General features: G+C 35.8%; 1 protein-coding gene across 3 annotated transcripts; it reads left to right on the top strand.

Moving 5' to 3' along the window:
* The first annotated feature begins 461 nt into the window (after window positions 1–461).
* LOC120629563 (protein cortex-like) lies at window positions 462–23,451 on the top strand. 3 transcript variants are annotated; one of them, XM_039898526.1, is made up of 9 exons: window positions 462–638; window positions 8,028–8,156; window positions 13,106–13,280; window positions 14,571–14,731; window positions 15,167–15,345; window positions 18,789–18,999; window positions 20,533–20,726; window positions 22,314–22,462; window positions 23,223–23,451. In XM_039898526.1, exons 1-9 carry the CDS (start codon window positions 609–611, stop codon window positions 23,360–23,362), a joined length of 1,368 nt encoding a protein of 455 aa, XP_039754460.1. In that variant the 5' UTR covers window positions 462–608; the 3' UTR covers window positions 23,363–23,451. The 3 variants fall into 3 exon arrangements, with proteins under 3 accessions (XP_039754460.1, XP_039754459.1, XP_039754461.1); XM_039898525.1 differs by having other exon boundaries at window positions 463–638; window positions 20,533–20,731; window positions 22,319–22,462; XM_039898527.1 differs by having other exon boundaries at window positions 469–638; window positions 8,028–8,144; window positions 20,533–20,731; window positions 22,319–22,462.
* The last annotated feature ends 397 nt before the right edge of the window (window positions 23,452–23,848 follow it).

A 23,848-nucleotide genomic window follows, 5' to 3' on the forward strand; every position in this document is an offset into this window, starting at 1 on the left:
AAAAGTATCCTTTGACCATATCTATTGATTTTCATGCTCCTATTGGTTTAACTGTTAAGTTTTAACAGTTAAACCAATAGGAGGTTTGACGAACCAGAACCAATAGGCGATCGGGCTTTACTAACGTGAGGATTAAATCTTACAATTTATGAAACCAGTGTGGTGGATTACGTACGTCTCGCGACAGGCTTGCGACAGGCGTAAATCTTGCAATCACTGCTGTCCAACGTCACTTTTCCATACAATAAACAAAAGTGACGTTTGATGGTGATGACATTTTTTTCCGAACTTGATTATTTTATTTATTGATTATATACACTCAGTATACGTGTAGTTAAATTTATGTAACACTTTAGTTTAAAATTTAATGAATTATGATAGAATTCCGACCATTGGATGCACCAATATTAATTATTCATTAGTACATTCACATAATGATTTACTTTGAAACCGAAACCTACCTACACAAGCAATCGCAAAAGAAATGTGGGTAACTGAACAATAAATTGACGTTACACCTATTAGGTACCGCCTATAGTAAATAACCGCTGATGTATAACGCGTTTGTACAAAATACAGTATAATTTTGTGTCCGGTTTGTAATTACAATGGATTGCACAGTATTCGGCAGAAAAAATGTGAGTAGAATTTATTATAGCAAAATTGTCGGTAAGGTATCATTGATGAACAAAGTTATTTTGAAGGTCAAGATTAAAAATGTACTTATTATGTTTCAAAGCTTGCAGATATTTTGCACTGTTTTTGTGGTTCGTGAAAGTACGATTCGAAATAAATATTGGATAGAAGCAAGCGTTACTGAATTCCATAATATATTATGAAAATTAATTTGCTATACTCCGAAGCTAGAGAATCTGTGTCGTGTATTTTATAATTTCTTCAATCCTTATACTCCACACAAACAGATTATCTTACTTTTTCCGGACTATGGCAAATTCAGCTTCATTTTCATAACGATTCGAAATAGTCTTCTAAATAAAAGTGCGGTTGTTTGTGCACTTCATCACCAGTGCGGATTACTGGACTCCACACAACTTTGAGACCATTTTCGAGAACTCTCAGGCATGCAGGTTTCCTCACGATGTTTTCCTTCACCGTCGAAGCAATTGATATTTTAATCGCTTAAAACTATAACTTCGAAAAGTTAGGGGTACGTCATAGGATTCGAATCCGGTCCCCCGAAAGTTAAAGCCCTAACCACTGTGCTATCAGCGCTAAATCAAATGAACATATCAATAGTAAATAAGGCAACATAGGGCAACATTATATTAAAAATTACTTTAATTTTGAACACGCTCCGACATTGTAAAACGCATGTGAGCCGCCATCCCGACGTCAATTTTTTCTTCAATGTTGCACCTAATTATTTAATGGGCATGCATTAAATTTTTAAATATATATTATCGCCTGTTAATACCTACCATGCATCTATAGTAAGACAAAATACTTTATTCACGGACGCCTACAACATATATGAATTGCTCATCCATAATTTTTACATTATAGTGAGGTGATAGTGATAAATAACTGAAGGTATAGTGCATAAATCATATATATAACTACACTCCAAACGAGCTCTGGACTTAGGAGAAAACCACAACATACTTCTGTAATAAGATTTGAGTCTGTTTATGCATATGTCAAAATAATGATTTCTTATTTTCCCTAAATCCCTTCTGAAGCCTATCGGACAAATTTTTTTTTATTAAAATTACATTATATTACACAAATAAAATTAATGCATGTAAAATCTTTTAACTCTCTGCAAGAATACCGTAAAAAATCAATTCGACCTAGAAAAAGAATACCTCAAACAAAGTCTTATGTTGTATGTAGGTTTTCTTTAAAGAACACCGCTCGTTAACTGTTTTACGAAAAATGCTAAACAAAGCATTATATCACTGTTTCTGAAATCTAGCTTAAGTGAAATATATGATTTTATATTTAACGCTTTCTTTCACATTAACATTTGGAAGTTATGTAAACATTACAGACGTTTTAAATAATACGATACCTGTATTATCATTTTTTAAAAAAACCTTAAGAGTTTAACAATAGTGATAAAAGTTTGTAACGAAAAATTTAATAATCAATACAATGAGGTTTCCTCAACCCATTTCGAAAGTTTCCATCTGTTTGTTTTGAGTGTCTAACGTATTACCACTTTGCCTGGCTTTTACGGGGTTCTAGGGCGGTTAAGGATTTCTGAAAATCTAAAACCATTAACGGATGATACCGCTGGCAACCACAAGTCAATGAAAAGTACTATAACATGTAATTTATGTAATTATACTCTCGATATGTTAATAAACATTTGTCATGTAAATAATTTAATAAGATGTACAAAATGTACTTGTACTCGTACCTGCTTGCAATGCATACATAATGTTATATGTAAAGAAATGATCATAATTGCAGCATATATCAACACTTAATATAATGTTTGTCATAATATGAAATTATGACATTAAATATTAAAGGGCACAGAATGCGTGGCGACGCGATTCGCAGCTGACCTTACGCGTGCTCATTAACTTCCTACGCAAATAGCCTGCGGCTCATAAAAGTGCATTCTAAGAGTCCTTGGTAGACTTGTCCCCGACTTAATCGACAGGGGGTATATTTTCTTTCTTTTATCAGGACTGACCCGGATTTCTATGGTATTAAATCTTTACTGTAACACATTTCGTGTCAGTAATTTTGACACCTCGTCTGCAATACTTAAGTACTAAAAGGTTTACAGACATAATTGGATTACATTGGGAAAGGTATTATGTTTGGTAATTTAAGACGCATTTTATTTCGGTAATCTTGACACTCCTTCATATACTAATTGAATAATAAGGGATACTACTTTAACAACGCGTGTACTCTGGTAAACTTTTGCCCAATTGATATCACAGTTTAATATGTCATTTCGGTTAATAAATTATGTAAGCAAATCGGCCCCTAATTTAATGTTTGTTTAAGTCTGAACTACGCAAGAAATTACCCATTATGTTGTAAATGGCCACAAGAACGTCATATTAAAAATTTAGGGAAATACGTAGACCTCGAGAAAAATACAAATAATTGCTTTATGCATACTTACGTGCTGGCCACGGGAAATTTACGCAGCGCGAATATGAGCTACAATATCATTTAAAGTAAAAAATTTCATCGATTTTTAGTACTTTCGCTGATTAACATCTAGCTCACGATGTCAGTTCCTTTAATTTAGAAACATCATGTATATCCGAACCAGACCAGACATAAATACATTACAGCTCCATATACCATGTTATAAGCGCAAATTACTTTTTCTGAGGTGAGATTGCAGACACGGGCTCGTAGTGAAAAAAAACACTCTTTTTTTTATTGAATGGACTTTGCAGGAAGCTGTCTAAAGTACCAAGTGGACACACTTGTAACAACCCACTAATGGCGTAGGATGGTTAAAGATGGGCAGCGACTACTTTATGTCCCGTGACTTGTCTCGTGTGATTACCCTGTTATTATAGCGTTTTCAATTGATGCATGACGCCCCTTGAAATTCATATTCTTTTACAAGGTACATTATAATTTATGGGACCTATATACCTACAGTCTAACGTTATTTAAATGTGAAACTACTAGCTTTGCACGCGGTTTTGTCGGCTTCTATTTTGCGCACTCACCTCTACCGGAGTTTTTAATTTATATTATTATTATAAGCAATCTAATATCACTTGCTTAAACGGTGAATGAAATAACGTAAGGAAACCGGCGTGCCTGAGGATTCTCCATAATGTTCTCTGAGGTGTGAAAGCTACCAATCAATTGAGATGATAGAGAAAGCGGCAGAGTGACATAGGTTACTGTATCTATTATCACAGAGAATACATAAACAATACTGTTAAAAGTATGACATGAAAAAAATATATTTCAGTCAGTTTCAATATAAACATACCCTAAAATGGCTACATGGCAATTTGCCTTAAGTTACACATAAGGAAAATAATTAGTAATCCCTACTACTACAAATTATAAAGTTAACTTTTCAGTTTTGTCACAAAATTTTAATAAATCACTGAGGAATTTGCGAGAAGTAATTTTGAATTTGTTATTTTCTACAGAAAATTTTGCCTATTGAGTTTCAATAACTATTTAGTCAGAAATGTGTTCAAGAATATAATATTTATATAGAATATTTATATTTTTTTAAGAACTTCATAGATTTTATATTATATATGTTAATGTTATGTATTTCATGTATTGTTTGAACCTAATTTTACAAAACTCACAAACACAATTTTAAAATTTAGTATCTTAGGTTATCTTTATCTTTTTTTATAATAGTTTTAAAGAATCATAGACCAATCCTATCCTTTTTTATAAATAAGCCACTATAACGCATTTTATGTTAAAAAAATAATAATTTGGGGGTGATTTTTCATCATCATTAATAGGCATCAAATATTATTTTTTATAAATAAAGATCAAAATTATTATCAATCTCATGTAAATTATTGTACTTTAAACAGCTGGTATACAAGAACCCTCTAGAGCCTTTTATAGGTCTAAAACACTACATTCGTTAACTTAAAATGAAAGCTAAGAGGGTTCCAAATGCGCGCTGGCCTGAAGAAGCTAACAACAAACTTAGCCAGGCAGATACATCAATATCAAATACAAATCTACTATTAAATCATTAAATTTGAGTGAGACGCTTCAATGCGATTTCCTGACAACAGCGAAAAAATTACGAACTCGCTTCAACTGTGAAGGAAAACATCGTGTGGAAACCTGCACACCGAAGAGTTCTCCATAATGCTCTCAAAGCCGTGTCGAGTCCACCAATCCGAACTGGGCCAGCGTGGTGGTCTGCGGTCTTACCCTCCTCCCCATTGTGGGAAGAGACCCACGATGAGATGAGGAAGACCTATACGAGTCCATATCAGTCCACTGCTAATAACTTAAAGTCCTCCACTAACTTGAGGGTTTCCACCACGCTGGCAGGGTTGGTTGTCGTAAATCGCAATGGTAGTGGTAGCACAGAGGACGACGCTGCCCGCACTTCGTTATTTCAAAAATTTTAAAGGTACGGCATCGTCGGAGTTTAGAACGTCGGAGTTTAGTAGAGAACTCGGTAGATAATAATTGTAAAATTACCTCTTTTCTTTAAAACAAGCAAAAACGAAATAGTAGTAAATAAACCAAAACAGTATGTACATACAAACAAATCCTTAGATTTTATAAAATCAGTACGTTTAAATTAGGTTTCATAATTGCCAAAGCATAACACATACATATCTTTAGCATGCTAGAAATGATTGTGTGATGCTATGCTGCTAACAAAAAAATGCGGAAATATAATCTAGACGATAAACTTATCATGTGTTTAATTTATCATTATCATAATTTAAAATAAATTATATAACCACACATAATGATATATCAACTTTTGCTAATGGAGTTTTTCTATAATTTTGTAATTTTATTTATATAAATATACTAGTTTTTTGCGTTTGCTTAGTTTTTTATCCCGCGGGAACCATTTGTTTTCCCAGGATATAAAGTATAGCATCTTATTTCATATTCGTAGTATTTTGACTACTTTCCGTACGTTATGGTGAGCTTTGCTCGGCACATAGGAGAGACGGTATGAGGGCAAACCCACCATGCCGTTCCAATGCGGGTTTGTGGGCTATCACAAGTTGGTGATATTAATGGTTGTAACTGAGCCAGACCAGACCAGGAAAAATCTGGAGTTATAAATTCCCAAATTCGTCCTGCCAGTAACTTGTACGTTATTGAATCTTTGACATTAATTCGCTTTTTAGCGATAATGAATAATTTTATGAATAATATACATAAATACTTTTGATATATAGATAAACACCCAGACACTGAAAAACATTCATGTTCATCACACAAACATTGTCCAGTTGTGGGAATCGAACCCACGGCCTTGGACTCAGAAAGCAGGGTCGCTGCCCACTGCTCCAATCGGCGGTCAATGACGTAACAATGTTTAAATTAAGTCATTGAAATAGTTTATTCATAAATTGTTTTATAAAGCGGGGGATGCTTAGCAGCAATTTTTTTTTTAATTTTGGATTTTTCTTTTAGCTGAAATCAAGTTATTATACAAATGTAGAAAGCAACCTACGCGTTTTTTTATATTTACTTTATTTTTTTTTTGTCTAATCCTTACTAATACCTATCATAAATGGAAAGTGTGTTTGTTTGTTTGTTAGTCTAATTATAAGCTATTGGTAGCTTGCAAGCAACTTGATTTTTTAATATCGAGTTAACTTAAAGGTTAAACTTAAACTAAAAGGCGCGGCTACTTTTTATCCCAGGAAAATAAGAAGTTTCCTCAGAATTTGTGAACAAAAGTTATAAACGCCGACGCAGAACGCGGACACAGCTTGTCTGAAATAAGTTATATTTCAGACTAAGTACTAGCTTTACAAACGCCATTTGCTTAACAAAATCTCTATTTTTTTTTAAATTGTAGTTCCCATCGACACAGTGGCGTGATTCTTTAAACTATCAATTATTCTTAATTAGGCATGAAATGGCATTTTAAAAGAATGGAATGAAAAATAAATTCTGAGCGATCCAAGTCTGGGATAACATGAATGTCTAATATGAATTAAAACCAGCATGCGTTATTAATTCCATTATTCCTATATGCAAATTACTTAATAATTTATTTAATTTCGTGTCGCAGTTAAAATAATGAAAATATTCTACATACACTTATATTATTTATTTCCTACTTACACACTCAATGTTATAAAAACATGTATTGAATGTAATTATGACACAGCATTAAAGTGCATATGGCTTATTTGAAACTCTATACAGAATTGATAAACGACTGTAATTTATTGAATGATATGATAGTTTTTTTAGAGTTCCTTTCGAGTCCAACTCGCAGTTAGCTGTTTTTTCTATCCAACTACTGTTTTGAAAATCACACCATTGTCTTAACCGAAGATTGTAAAAATAACCCAAATGTTATTAACGGGTGAACCGTAACAGACAGATAGTTAATGTGGAATTTTTTTATTCCAGTACCAGTAAGCCCTTAGTTGCAATCTTACATGTCCGTGATGATGTTAACAGTCAGTCTTAGATGTTAACCTAAAGGTGTAGCAGTTAGATCAACCATTTCCACGTAGCGCAATACCGCGACCGGACCGCCAAATCGCTTGGCTAGCATCGTTATGACCGTAGCTTTCCATTCGACCAGACCAGATTATAAATTTCCAAATCGTCCTCGCCCCTCGGGGAGCAAACCCAGGACTGCTCATTTAACCTAAATACGATCCGATACGTCAAACTCATAAAAACCCGCCCTTTTTTCGTCGGGGGCTAAAAACTAAAAGGAATTTACAAGAAACATGTTTTATTGGCGTTTACCGGTGGATCTTAGTAATGCAAATGGATCTTAATAGTGTTTCGTAAATTACCGTGATGCGGGACCCTTCGTGTGCGAGTCCAACTCACACGTGCCGGGTTTTTTTTTTATCTAACTACTGTTTTGCAAATGACACCGTTGCCGTAACCGAAGATTGTAAAAATAGACGCTGTTCGCACGGAATAGGAAATGCATAAAGTCGTTGATATTAATTGGGCTAAGTACCATCGCGTTAAGATATAAAAGATATTGGTGACATTACTTAAAGGTTTAGAAATAGAAAAGAATATTTTTAGTGCCAATACCATAATGGCAAAAAAGAACCCCTATGGTGCCTCCATCACGTCATATTATTGAATAATAATAATAATAGACAAATTGTTGTCCAATATTTATTGAAGCTCTTCCATGTCATAGTTTTTTCATTGTCAACATCACAATCATCGTAATTTGTCTGTTAATATCAGTATGTTAAGTTATCGTTGAGCTTAAATACTTTTAATTCTGCAGTGCCGAACCCTCGGTGTACAAGTAAGACTCGTATTTAGTGGGTTTTTTTGCGTAGTCAAGCTTCAACTTCGGGTTTAAACCTTTTTGAAAGTAACCCATATCTTTTCAGGTTAACACTAGGAACCGCGTGGACAGGTTTGTGCTGCCGCGCGAATACGTCAATGAAATGCGGAGACGTTCGTGGCCGCCTGGCTGTGACTCGGGTCCGCTGGACCTCAACTATTCGGTAAAGTCAAAGGTTACCTCACAACCTTAAATTTAACTGCCCCCTTGGCCTAGTGGTGATCATGCGCGAGGTTAAAAAGATACTTCGTATGGCAGATATAGCATATTATTATAGGGTAAAACTGCTGATATTGATTTTTTTTTGCACTGCAAAAGAGGGCTATTAGTGTAATATATAAAATGGGCCCAAGGGATACATTTAAATAAGTTGAAATAATGACGGTGCATAATTAAATAATTTGGTTATCAAAAAGAGCATCCAAAGTCAGAAACGCTGAGTTTCCAATACATAATATTATAAGAAGACCATTATATAAACCATATATTATTGGATAGAAGCAGGCGTTACTTTGCGGAAATCCATGATATATTAACAATTATTCATTGTAAAGTCAACATCTCCTGATGATGCTCCGGTTTCGGAGCGAAACGTGCGTAGAGGGTATATTGCCGAAGATCTGTTTGGTGTGGGGTATAAGGATTGAAGAAATTATAAATTACACCACACAGATTCTCCTGCTTTTCGCGGAGTATAGCAAATTAAGCTTAATTTTGATAATAAACCATATATTATCAATGTTTATTATTTTCTAGCGTACCCAGCCCACTTCGCCGGGCTAGATTTTGCTTTATTTTATTTAAACAACTAGCCGTTTCCAGCCCGCTTCGCTGGGCGAATTGAAAAAGGAAATAAATTACATTTTATGTTTCATTTTTATTTATTTTTTTCATATTTTTATTATTCTCCTTTTTTTTATTTTTGTATGAACATAAATAGGCCCCGCGGATAGAACTGTAAGCATCGATATTGTTTAGACTTACTCAAATTCCAAATTCCATCGATTTAGCCTGTATCTTTCATCCAGGTGATTTTTCTCACTAATATTCATTGTAACTTTCAATGTGCAATCATTATAACATTTCCGTGCCTTTCTTCCAAAAATTAATAATAATTGACATGAAGAAAAAAATTTGAAATGAGCATTGAAAGTTTAAGTTAAAGTCATTGCAAGTCTCATATGTGAAGTTGAAATCTGTCTAGGTTCAAGTGCGACGAATTTTCTGTTAACTAAAGTTTTCTCCATGACATCAATTTTTTATAGAAAATTAATTGTGCATGTTTTTTATGAATTCTATTGGAATAAGTAACTAAATTTCTTTTCCACATCTCATGTGCTTGGAAAATGCATTCATTTTAATCTGTTACATTTCCGCGATCCCGCAATAAAAGAATTCGTCGGTTATGTAGTCTGCAAAAGTAAAATGAATGTAAAATTCTTAGTCCGTTGATTGGATAGCTACATGTAAAGTTAAGTTTTTGAAACCTCTCAATGACTTTTTCTCCGCTGCCAAAAAGACGATTATTGTAAGGAAATACACGAATATCCCTACATACACGAAGATCCCCACCAAATTTGGAGTCTGTAGAAGTTACAGGTTAGAAATAAAAATTTTAGATTTTAACACCCACCCCCGCAATTCCTGTCGGAAGTAGACTTTATTGAAATCCATTTTGAGATGTTCTTTATGTGAATAATAAAAGATTCCCACCATATTTAGAATTTTTAGAAGCTATATTTCGAAATTGAAATTTTTTATTGTTAACACCCACCCCCGCGAACCTTATTGGAGGTGATTCATTGTAAAATCCGCTCGAAAATCATTTTTATATTACATATAGAACAGTCTCACTAAATTTGGAGTCTATAGGAGCTATCGCTTGGAAATTGAAAATTTTCATTGTTAACGCCCCCGCAATCTTCTTTGGGGTGGGATATCGTAAAATTTGTTCATAAATCATTTTTACATCACTTTTAGAAAATTCCTACAAAATTTGGAGCTTGTAGGAGCTTTAGCTGGAAAATTAAAAATATTAATTGTTAATACCCACCCCCGCAACCCCCTGTGGGGTGAGCTATCGTAAAATTCGTTCATAGCCTATTTCTACACCTCTTACAGAAGATTCCTACCAAATTTGAAGTCTATAGAAGCTATAGTTTAAAAACGGGAATTGTTCATTGTTAACGCCCCCGCAATCCCCTTTGGGGAATGAATTTCTTAAAATCTATTCATAGCTGACCTCTACATAGCAAAAGTAATATTCCTACCAAGTTTCACGTTTCTAAGTCTTATGGTTCCCGAGATTTCGTGGTGAGTATATAGTATATAGTATATAGATGGGAATTCTTCGATTATCATCGCAATATTTAACTTTTTATCGGGCTTTTTTAAAATTTTCTTACATACAAAACTTTCTCCTGACAATTCTGAAGATAAAAAAAAAGCCCAATTGGTCCAGCCGTTCTCCACTACCGTGAGTAGATTCTTAGCTGAATGTAAAAGAACATTATCCGTTCAGTAAACTCCGTTGAAATCCATGAAAACAAAAGAATCAAGAGAAAACGTTTTTATTAGCGGGATAAATGTTCATAAAAGTAAAACAGCAATAAAAAAATGAAGGAACGTTAGAATTCGAAAAATAAATAGCCATAAACCATCTAGGAAAAATTTCGCATCGAATGGTGGTAGTTTCATGTCGATACGATCAGTGGTTTAAGCGTGATTGAGCCTCAAAGGAACACCATTTTCATTATATATATATAGATAAACTTACATCACTAAATTTTTAATTTAAGTCTCATAATATATTAAATCATTTATTTCTCTCCGTATTCATTCTCTTCTATTCTGTTCTAGAGCGGGTGAAGATCATTATCTACACCCATGTACACCCAACAATAGAATATCATCATAGTAAATAAAGCTGTATTTGACAGTTCAAAAATAGGAGTGCTTCGATCGTCACCACACTTTACAGGATTACTCGCCAGGTCAATCTGGAGATTCCCTGAAAGTTTCATTGAAATCGGTCCAGCCGTTTCGGAGCCTATACGACACATACCCACACACTTTCTCTTTTATATATATAGAAGAAGATTAAAAATAAATTTTAAAAACAATACCTATTTAAATTTTATTGGCTCTGTTTATTAATTGTTTTTTTAAATAGTACCAGTAAATTATGATTAAAATATAGTCTTTCGTCGTATGTAAACGATTACCGTGCAAGGTTTTAATTAATTGTTTAAAAGAAAGGAAAAAACATTTTTGTATTTGTCAGGACGCGCGACGTGAAATTTTTGTTGTGGTTTTAGACATACGACTCAATATTATTTATATTATAGTCACTCCCACTATTTTATATAATTCTTTAGGTATTTGCCTTAATATATTTTGCTTATTTGTTATGTCTTGTTATCGCCACAGGCTTCAGAGGTTAATAAATAATTTAGAAATTCTTATTTTATGAAATTGCACCTGCCATTTATATATTTAATATATATATAAATGGCAGGTGCAATAATTTTTTATATATTTAAAAATTCTATCTATTTTATTTATTTAGTGTGGAGGCAATGTTTGTTTCATATGTTATGCCCGGAAAGTTGGCTTTCTTTATCTCAACTGCGGGTGGAAAACGCCCCACGAGAGGGAAAGTAACTCAAAAAGTATTATTATTTTTTTTAAATTTACTATCATCATCATCATTATCGCTTCAACCTATTGAAGTCCACTGCTGGACAAAGGTCTTTTGTAGGGAGTTCCAAAATCCACGGTCCTGGGCAGCTTGTTTCCAACGACTCTCGGCACTCGTTTGATATCGTCTGCTCACCTCGTTTGGGGCCGACCAACGCTGCGTTTACCTGTACGAGGTCGCCATTCCAGCACCTTGGAACCCCAAATTTATTACATAAGATTATAATGCAATTTGAGTTTAAGATTTATTTATTTATTTACTAAATATACTATTATTAGAATATAATTAGAATTTAATGCTTAAAATATCGGACATAAATCAAAATCATCTTTGTGGGATCTTGTTAGTATCTTTTTGTTGCTGTCTTTATATATGTCATACGTTCCTTGCTTCCGGAGCAAAGATAGTAAGGCAATATGTTAGGCCCCAAAATCGGATTTAATCTTTGAACCAAATTAATGTACTTCCGTTGATAATTCCATCCAGAACATTTTGAAATAATCACACGTAAGGATTTTCCACAATCTTAGTTTCATAACAAGCTTAGTTTTATAATTATACATTTATAATACGCATTATAATTTAAATACAGCAGGCAAAATGAACCTAAATTCTGCTGGCTAGTTTTATAGAAAACAGTTTTCTGACCGAAGTTGTAAAATTTAAAACCCTTTTCGTTCTGAGAAGACACCCGTGCTCTGTAGTAGCCCGGTTAAAGTAGAAAGTTAGTAGTATTTAACATTGTAAGGTTACGCGGGATGCATCTATTAATGAATGAAATTTGTGTAATAATATAATACAATAATTTATGTATAATTTGGAAATTAGTTAACTAATTCATTCATAATTAACTAATTCATTTGTATGAGTGATATCAAAAATTAATTATATTTTTTGAACGCACAATACTCTTTGATTGGGTGGCTTAGAAGAGGAGAAAATAAAATAGGGAAAAGGTAAAAATAAACAACTTTCCGCACGACATACAGCAATAAAATGTATCACTTTTTTTTCTTAAATATAGTTCAACGGGTACATACCACTATATTATTTTTGGAAGCACAAGAACTTCAATCGTGAGGAGTGGTAGAATTACGCAAACCAAGAAAGCATCGTGCAGCTTTTCAATTTAAAAGTGACGTTGTCAGTGAAGCATGTCGAACAGTTCGTGAAATACCGACAAAAATAACACGAAAGCGGGTAGTCAGATTCTGCCCGTGACATCCAACTTGACATCTCGTATCTACGCAATCCCGTCGTGACGACCAATGCAACTGGATGGTAATATCGCCAAATCCAAAAATATTATCGTGGTATGTACCCGTTGAACTATATTTAATAAATAGTGATTAACAACGAACATCTTAGTTTAAAATCTTTAGTTACCACTTTTTTAAATAAAAAATAAATTATTGTAATTACAGATTGGAGAAAAACTGAAGCATAAAAGATACGCAAACTATTTGGACAAAGCGCTCGGCGTACACCGGGATCCCTGCACACCACTGAGGCAACTATGGCCTTGCATACCCAGGAAGAAGAGTTTCTTATCTTCAGCGGACAGCATACTAGACTTGCCCAAGTACAGCGACGCTATCTGTAAGTCGTAACCAATAGCATGCTCCCATTTTTATTTTAATAACATGTTCACACACACTTACCCACAAGCACACACGCACGCTCAAACATTAACACACCATACACACCAAGACACACTACTCAATTTTTATTTTTATTTTATATTGTCTTTGCTATGGAAGAGTGAGGCCTCCTGACACAGGTATTTTTAAGTTTACTGGGACGTCTCCACAACATGTATCATTTACAATGTAAGAAAATAAATAAACGATTTTATTTTATTTATTTATTTATTTATTTTTACAATCACCGTCATCTTATTACACCCATGGCGGTTTTGCTGGTGCAGTGGTGACATGATCGCTAGTCTTATAAGTAGGTTATCCCCTGGCTGGGACAATTTGAGAAAGTCTGGTGGAATACTTTGTTACCACCTTACCAATCCGTTGTCGTCTGTATAATGGGGAATTTGGAGTAAGCTGACACCTCTCTCCCTGTTCTCTACCCGTACTATGTGTAGCAGAAACCAAATTTATCCCCACCAACTGGATTTTACTACCATTCAAATGCAATTGTAGAACGAACTTCCGTTCGCGTTTCAACTTGATTTCAATATGGTTTTATTTAAGGGGCGGATAAGTATGTCTCAAAGGCCAGCAACACATTTCGTTGTGTATTAATATCTTATATGATTTTTTATAATAGCCACCATTTCTTTTGTTTATCTGCTATCTCCACAGGGATTCAGAATAAAGAAACGATTAAGAAATGCCTAATATATCAACTGGCACCTGCGAACAAATTTTTTATTACGGCTATTCATTTAAGGCCAAAAAAGAATACTCCTTAATATATATATTTATTGGGCAAGCACATTAATGTAGTGTTACACAGCGTAGGTCGGCCCCCAACAAGGTGGACGGACGACATCAAGCGAGTAGCTGGGACCCGTTGGAAATAAGCGGCCCAGGATCGTGGATTTTGGAAATTCCTACAAAAGACATATGTCTAGCAGTCATCAATCTCATTTTTTAAATTAAAATTTAAAAAAAATGTACCTATAAATGTCACCCGAGCACTGAATTTTTTTTTTACTTTTGAAATATAACTTTTATATAATTTGTCAAATCTTCAGAATAGTTCTTTCCTGCGACTATCCATATCGCGCTATATTTCTACTTTATGCCAAGTACTCTAGTCAAAAACCGTGCTGTGACTTTCTGTGGGGTAAAAGTACTTTAATTTTATTCCAGTACAACAAATAAATGTTCAGCTTCATAGAGGAAGCATTTCATAAGTCGTATTGTTCAGTTCCAGAACTCTTAGACTGGAGCAAAGACAATATTCTGGTGGCGGCTCTAGGCAGCAATTATCACAAGCTGAGCTGCAGCAGCCAAACGATCGTCAGTCAAGTGTTCACGCGCTACGAGATCCAGTGCTGCAAGTTTGATCCTCGCGGAGAACTGCTACTTGTACGTAAGCCATTTATGAAACAACAACATTAGAATCTTTTAAAACAACTTTTGCTTTACTCATCTCATCATTTATCTACATAAATGTTTTATGTAGATAAATGAACTTGACAAATGGCAATATACCTTTGGCAAATGGACTTGAAACGCAGCAATGGTGCAGGATCACATCATCTGCTTTTGATGTCTTACCGTGCGTTGTACTACGATGTGACGTTGTATCGTAATTATTTACGATGCACGTCGTAAATTATTTCTACGACATGACATCGCAAATTGACTGACGTCACGTGGCACGATGCGACGTCGTTTCGTGTTTAGCCATACCTTGGCGTGGCATCCGCGTCGATTTAAGAAAAAAATTTACATCGCATATAAGTTTCTTGTAAAAATTGTTCGTGTGAAATTTTAATTTAATATTTCACTTCATTACAGCTCGGCACGCACATGGGAAGAGTGGAAATTCACAACAACGCTCGTAACAAAAGAGAAACTGAGGCTAAGTGTCAATGTGTGAGACAACGGGTGCTCAATGCGAGCAAAGCCGAATTCGAAATCCATTATTGCTCCGTGACCGCTGTCGACTGGAGTCCCACTGGCAATTCTTTCGTCACGTTAGTATTCCTACAAAAAGTGATACACGCAGCACAGCTAAAATTAATCGTGGCAAAGGTTGAAGTTCATTTGTGTACGAGGAATATGTTGTTCTAGAACAACGCTATTGAAACGCACGCTCTGTGTATGTAATAAAGCGTCTCCCGAGACTCCGCATGTGAGTCAGCCTTGTGGGATAGTCAAATGATGTCCCGGACTTTATTTAGAACTTTTAAACGTGTACTTGTTTACGTGTAATACTTTATTTGAGCATGCATGCGATGCATTGGAAACTCCCTAAGGAATATTTTTACCTGTTTAAGCAGGATTTTTCACTGACGATCCGACGATCCGCTCCGATAGAATTGTAGCGTAATGTTATGTAGCCAATAAATTTTTGGATCAATGGACTATCCAACACAAAAAGATTTCCTAATTTGAAATGAGATGAGCGCGTTCATCCAAACAATCTCTGAAGCTTAATAATTAAAATATAATATTAGTATATTTTCCATTTCCATTCATCCCTTTTTATTGTGCTCAGTAACTATAAGTGATATCTTAAAGGCATTATACTAAATTAAATATCACTTGCTTTTAGTGGTGAAAGAAAAAATCGTAAGGGAACTTATTGCCTGAGAGTTCTCCATAATGTTCTTAATAGCATGTGAGGTTTATCAATTCATACTGGACCAGAGGGGCTAACAGCCTAAACCCATTGTAATATCCGTAAGAGGAGACCTAGGAGGAGGAGGAGGAGGATTTTAACTGAATAGATGATTTTTCTGTCTTTTTGCTAATCGGCATTTTTATTGTCTTTAATCTACGTCACATCCCGGAAGTAGCAATCTCAACATATAAACTTGTAATAAAGGAAGGCATAAACAACTTGAATCCCAGGATAAAAATGTAGACTACATTTGTTTCTTATTGCTTTCACTCCCATACCGATCTCGGTGAAATATTGCATGGACATAACTTGCAGCCTTCTAACTAACAAAGATAGTTTCTATACCGGAAAACTTAAGGTTCCCAAGGGATTAAAAAAAAACTTAAAAAAATGCTATTATATTAATATTATTTATCTTTAAGGTCGTTGATCATGGATCGTTTTTATTACGTTATATATTTACATAAAAATCTACGATAAAAACTGAATAAAAACTTAAAGGATGGGGGACTATACGAAGGAGAACGTTACGGAACAGTTAAGGCCGGTGTTTAGTCAGATTAATAGAAGCCAAACACACAAATTGTCATACAGCTCATGACAAATGAAACCATACGTTTTCAGCTGTCAAATGAACACGATTTCCTTCTATAATCGCCCCGGCAAAGAGTAATTGAATAGCACAAGCTGTTCAATTACTCTTTACCGATTATAGAGGACAGATGACAATAATTGTTGCAAGTAAAAACTTGTAGCCTGACAAAAATGATTTACAGAGTACAGACCTGGATAATTCTAGGAAGAAAAAGATATTTTTTTTGAATACAATTGCTCTAAAACTGACCTTACAAAGATAGTTAACATGTCAAGAAATTAAGTTTTTATCGCGCAAGAGCAATTATTATGCAGTTTCTTTAATTTTTATGAGTCCAGTTTATTAAAAAAAAATTCACTAACAAGGAGGTTTATATAATGACGACGATTTTAATGTTTCCGTGCAGGTATGTAGAGGACATATGTAAAAGGATATAAACAGTGAGTTTTAAATTTATAGACTTGACAGCAATTTAAGATTTTTATTATTATACTTGCTTGGTTTTAAGCAGTTAATATATGGGAAGTCTGAAGCCGGAAGGGCATTCGTTTGCAATTAGAAACGAAGAAGCAAAGCGTTTGCGTGTCCATTATAATATTTGTTAGTCCATTTAATTTTGTCTCGTTGGTCGTGGTAAGCATGTTAAACCACCGATCACGATTTCTTGGGTTCGAATCATAATATTAGTAGTAAAATTTTGTGTTTTTCAAAGAATTTTCTGCACCAGGAAATTTAGGGTGCCAACTTCTGCCTCGGGGTTGGTGTTCTGGTTATTATCACTAACTTGTGACAATAGTCATTAAAGCCCGAAAACCCGCAATGGAGCAACGTGGTGGGTATATGCCCTAGAACCGTTTCTTTTATGAGGCAGGAGGTATGTGCGCAGCGGAAAGTTAATAGGATGCGGATGATGATGTTTAACTAAATTTTTATAAATTTAATTTATCGTATAGTAATTATATAATAATATTAGTTAATTTTATGACAAGAAAAACGGTTAAATAAAGGATTTACTAACAAAACGCATTTTTTAAAATCATTCCCTTATTCCCGTTTCATTAATAATACCAATTCAAGTTATTATTTTTAATTTGTTGCAAATAGCAAACACTAGTACATTGCTGCCAAAATCTCGTGGCAGCCTACGATAATTTCATACCGTTAAAGATGCAAAAAAGAACCTATACGTGTTTTCGCTTAAATGTATTGAAAAACATCGTTTAATAGGGCGGGCGTTAAAGTTATTACAAAGCCGTGACGATGGTAAACCCTCACCTACGCCTCAGGCGTACCAACGTCAACAGTTTTATAAATTTAAAATGCATATAAAAATTTCGGGACTGACAGGATTTGAACCTGCACGTATAATTCTGTCACGTACAGTTTTTTTTGTAGTTACCTACTTGGCACCCTTGTGACACTATACAATTAGGTTAGCTAACATATATACTTCCATTTGTGGGATTATACTCACGTGTGGAATTCCAATGGGAGATTGCAGTCAGGGGCTAACTTGTATTTAAATTAAAAAAAGATAAAGACTAATCATGTTTAATCATGTCATACATATGAGACCTTGGCTCTCACCACTGCGCCTGTTGACATGCGACATCTCTGGCCCAACGGTGATCGCTATGAATTTAAGTAGGAGGTCCCGGGTTTGATTCCCGGCTGGGACAATTTGGGAATTCATTATTTCTAAATTTTCCTAGTTACCACCCTGCCGACAAAAACGTGCCGCTAAGCAATTTAGTGTTCCTGTGCGATTAGGGGGTATGACTACCATACTCCCTAACAGCCCGCTACAATCTTAGACTGGATCATCACTTACCACTAGGTGAGATTACAGTCAAGGGCTAACCTGTAGTGGAATAATAAAAAAACATGCACTTGTTGGATATTAATTGTAAAAAAAAAAATAACAGTACATAATATTTTTTATACCAACCAAAAATTAAATACAGTTATGTATAAATCAAGCCTGAATGCTATGTCTGTTGTGGCCTTGTTATACCAGGACGCGTTTGGAATCCTTACAGCTTAAGTATTAAGTTTACAATTTTAGCTATCGCAGTAATCTCCCTACTACATATTTTGTATATATATACGCATCAAAAGGGCCGTCTAAGTCGTGCCTATTTGATAAAATTAATATTTGACTTTGACTTTGGAAGGTGTAATGTCTTTTTCGTACTCAGGGGCTGTTCGTTCGGCGTGGTGATGTCACTAACTCGTGCCGCAGAGGTCGTCAGCTGCCGCCGCGTCTTGCGCGACCCCATATGCCTAGCGCGCGTGTCCCCGGACGCCCGCTACGCCGCCGTTACCGCCGTCAACTCCGCCGTGGTGCTTTTGCTGACGTGGCCCGCGCTGGACATATCCTCTACAATGAACTCTGACTGTATGATAAAGGTTAGGCAGAAAGCGCACTCTTCTTTACTAGCCAACGCCCCCATTCAAAAGTATCCCGGGATAAAAATGGCCGTCACTACGATACAGGGTACATCTTTAAAAAAAATTACAAAACACACAGCTGTGTACAATGATGCACCGGGTAACCGAAACGCGCAAAAATATGATGATGATTGACAAGAATTAGTAGTACAGCTTTTTGTGACAGAGCTCGTCCGGGGAAGTACCGCCTTGCTTATTTCTGCCGCAAAGCAGCATTGTTGGAATGCCGTGTTCCCGTCTGTAAAGCTTGAAGCCTAACATCTTCACCTTAGGATAATGGGCACAGGATGGCACGTTGCAGTATGCATGCGATTCTTAATATTGACCTGCTTAATATGCTCATCAGCCACATGTACAACGGACGGTTATGGCTAACCAAGTACGGAGACAGGCCCAGGAAAAGATAATAATAGATGCTCATCAGGTGGGTCAGGTGGTGGGGCATCTGCTTTGTCGGTTAATTATTACTACAAAAAAGGTACACCCTTTAATAATATATGATATAATTGCGAAGAACCAAGCGAAGAAAGGGTGTAAGTTAAAACAACAAAATAACATATACGCATATGTATATCTAGTATCCAAATTTAAAGCTGAGATTTTGTAAGGGAGCTATGTTCATGCCAATCGAAAGATCTCCCTTCGAGTTGGTGACTTGGATGTAACCATTTATCTTTGGACTGAACTTCAATAGCGCGATTTAGGGTTTTTCGTTTTCCAACTCTTACATCATATTGATTTCTGATATGCCATTTAGTTTGTTAGCTTTAAAACCGCCACAATGTTACATTAATGACCTATAACAGTTCACTGCTGGGCTAAAAACCGCTCCAACGGGAGGGTTTTCCCATAATTCCCTTGCTAGGAGGACAGTTGGTGATCTCAGTAGATCGTAGTAGTAACGCAGAAGACGCTGCTTCCCGTTCTCTGTCATATTCCCTTATTCGCTTCGTACGAAGCGGGTGCGAAGAGGGTGGTGACAACTGTGTGTGATTAGCGAATCAACTTTTTTTGTTAATAAATTAGCGGTTACTTGCGACTTCATCCGCTTATTAGTTAACCTTAAAAGATAGCTAGATAGATATGCAGTCGCGGACTTTTTAGAATTTTTAATGACAAAGCATTCGATCATAAATTATTATGGTGTAACTTCAACCGTTTGTTACATCGCACGCATCGGAAGCTCTCAAACGGAATAACCTATGTCGTTTTTTCAACAGTCTTCATTGATGCTCTGCTCCTATTCGTAGTCATGTATATAGCGTCATGTAATATAGCCTTCTTCGGTAAATCGACCATACAACACATAAATATTTTTTTGATCGAATTCGAATCAGTAGCTTATGAGATTTACGCGTTGGACTAAAGCAACACTTCAGCTATATAGATAACCACGATAGTATAGTTAGAACATACCACGATGTCGATTTGAAAAGTTTTCAATATGCTGGCACCAACAAGGCTGATGGATCATGGATGATTAAATTGTAGACAATCACCTGGCACCCTTGGCGCAGCGCACTGCTGGGCGTGGGCGCGGTGACGTCAGAGCTGCAGGCGCGCGTGGTGGTGTGGAACGCGCCCACCAACGAGGTTCAGGAGCGGAAGCTGGCGCCCAAGCCCTTTAGCCTGGACGCGATGCTGTTCAGCGACCGCACAGGGGAACTCGTCGCTAGTTTATGGAACTCTGGTACCAATAACATTTTTACTCTAAGCCTTCCATAAATAAATAAATATACTACGACAATACACACATCGCCACCTAGCCCCAAAGTAAGCGTAGCTTATGTTATGGGTAATAATTACTGATGAATATTTTTATGAATAATATACAAAAATACTTATAATATGCAGATGAACACCCAGACACTGAAAACATTTATGTTTATCACACAAACATCTTCCAGTTGTGGGAATCGAACCCACGGCCTTGGACTCAGACAGCAGGCTGCCGACTGCGCCAGTTGGCCGTCATAATAATCATCATTGTCATCATTTCACCACCTTATTGATATTGCTAATAATGCAACAATTTTACTTAAAAGGCTTTTTCAAAATCTCCACTAACAACCAACCTCGATCCCATTCATCTTGATAACACCCGTTTCTTAGACGAAATTTCGAAGTAATTCTTCTTTGCGTAGATCTTGCTTTTCATTTAACAAACAGAGTATCAATAATGACTAAATTTACCACTTTTGTACTTGCCACCTCTGCGAGTGAAATTCTTGCTAGTTAATTTTTCATCTCAATAACTTGATTTAGAAAATTCGTTGTCAGTATGATAAATAGCTATTCACTAAAATTTTTTTTCCATACAGCACTTGAACTTTTCTATTTAAACGTTTACTTTCATGAACTCTTAATAATCATACCTATGTGAGCATCTCCCTACGTTGAATTTAATTTATTTTTTCCTCCGTTTAACTGTATGTTGTCCTTACCAATAATCTAAATTCCGACCGATTGACGATCACATAGTCTTTTGTAGGGAATCCCAAAATCCACGGTCCTGGGCCGCTTGTTTCGAGTGGCTCCCAGCGACTTGTTTGATGCCATTTTTATCGTGCGGGGTCGCCATTCCAGCACCTTGGGGCATTGGTTCTTCGAGCTATGTTGCCCACCCATTGCCACTTTACCTTCACGACTACCATACGAATACATATTCTATACTAATTTTGTATAGTGCCGACGTTTTTAGTGGGTGATCCCCTGTTAGATGAGATGGTACCGGTCCAACCTGCTAGGAGTATGTCAGTTATATTATACTCACAATTGGTTTCCACACTGTATCAAATCGAAACCCTCGATCGTAACTAGCCACGGCCACTAACTCCATTTTCAAATGTTGATTCTTGAGTCAGATCTAGAATGCTTTTCGGGCTTCCGTCTTCCCCGATACCTAAACTATGGATTGCTTCAAATAAGGTATGTGAATAGGCATGGTTAAGGCAAGCTCGCTCTGTTGTCATTGTAGCCAAGGACAGGTATTTAGATTTAAAAATAAAACATACGAAAGTCTGCTATTTGGGGACTGCCAAAAGAAGTGAAAACTAAATCTATGTACTTACATAACATGTAGACTTTCACGTTTTTTGTTCACCCAAAAAGTACTCATAATATAAGCACCGAACGCTTTCCATGAGCTATATGTTTACATATACGCGCATCCCATGTTTTTCATTTACCCGAAAAGTTTTCACTTGAAAAAACTTTACTTGTTTCTCTGCTCGAGTGAAGAGTAAAATATTTATATCTTCGTAATTTTGCCTTTCAGAAAACGCATTATTTTACCCGAAGATATGTTCCCAGTTGGTTGTGTTAAGCAACCCTGAGACCGTGGTGGACCAGTGGGGCGAGGGGCCCAGCTGGCCGGACCGGGTACGGACTATGGTGTTCAATCCTGATGGGACTAAGCTCGGTAGGATAGCACTTACCTACGTTTTATGCGGTGAACAACCTTCGTCTTCTCGCAAGTTTTATATAAGGCGACTAAGGAAATATAACCGAGAGCGAGCAGCATTTTTAACATAGTAAAAGTTGATGGACCAAGCAAATGGCCCACCTGATGGCGCGTGGAAATCCGTCTTCAATAAACAGAGAGCAACTTCACGGGGCATGCAAGTATCACGTCCTGCAACGTGCCTGTAACTGTAACACAGACAACCACGCCCTTCAGACCGGAACAAAACAATGCTGCTTGGCGACTGAAATGAGTATTGGATAGAAGCAGAAATCCATGATATATGATGAAAAATAAGTTCAATTTGTCCGTGAAATGTATATATCCCTATATAGTATAAGGATTAAAAAAATAATAAATTACACCATACAGATTCTCCTGCTTTTCACGGAAAAGCAAATTAAGCTTAATTTTCATAAGACTGAAATGAGCATGGCGGTTACTTCCCGGGACGAGCTCTGAAACTAATAGTTCTACTACTACCTCCTACCGTGCTACTACTACCGTTAATTATGATCATGCAGTGGACTGTAGTAGGCTATTGATGATTCTCAACCTAACCTTACCTTTAAAAACTTTAATAAACCTTCACTGTTATGCGAGAATATTTATCACATCTTCGAAATAATAAATGCTTCTAATAGGGCTAATACTTTCCTTAATAGAATAATTATATGGCGGCTTTGTGATTATAGCTAAATAATCTGTAATTTTGTAGCTACAGCGACTTCGGATGAGGATTTGATTATCTGGAATTTTCTCCCAGAAGACAAGGTGAAGAAGAACCCGAAACGCAAAAGATTCTCTGCACTACCGGTATACCAAGATCAGGCAACGCATGGGTTTTCTATTCGATGAGTGTACGGCTAACTGAGTTTAGAAGTCACTGGATGTTCTTCTTTACATTTAGGTATATGGTTGCGATTAAACTTTCTATTTATATATTTTTTTTAGTTTTAATTTCGATATATTTCACTCTCTTAACACCCTTATAAAGTATTTACTTAACTGCTCCGAGTACAATGATACTCTGATGGTTTTTTGAAATGCGTTCTTTCCGGAACAAAAGAATTCATTATCTGTAAAATCTTCTGCAGGAATCAATCTACAGTATGTGCCATTTTTCTTCAAAATAATAACAGTGATTAAGACAAACCTAAGAAAGAAAAAAAATTACCTTTCCATTTATACAGTTTTTTTTTAAATCCCAGCTAACCAAGACATCATATATCAAAGGATAAATAGTAATCTTTCGCAGCTTCATATACAACGCTCAGATTGTAATCAACGCCATAGATAAACCTTTAACAACGTACTATGAGTATACTAACTGAACGAATGGAC

The sequence above is a fragment of the Pararge aegeria genome, chromosome 14 (assembly GCF_905163445.1).
Source record: "Pararge aegeria chromosome 14, ilParAegt1.1, whole genome shotgun sequence".
Lineage (NCBI taxonomy): Eukaryota > Metazoa > Arthropoda > Insecta > Lepidoptera > Nymphalidae > Pararge > Pararge aegeria.

Excerpts from the sequence above, each read along its gene's own strand:
- LOC120629563 (XM_039898526.1), top strand. The coding sequence starts at position 609 with ATGGATTGCACAGTATTCGGCAGAAAAAAT. Across the intron at positions 8,157-13,105 it reads ACTATTCGGTAAAGTCAAAG|ATTGGAGAAAAACTGAAGCA; the intron begins GTTACCTCACAA and ends TTGTAATTACAG. Across the intron at positions 20,727-22,313 it reads CTCGTCGCTAGTTTATGGAA|TTCAGAAAACGCATTATTTT; the intron begins CTCTGGTACCAA and ends GTAATTTTGCCT.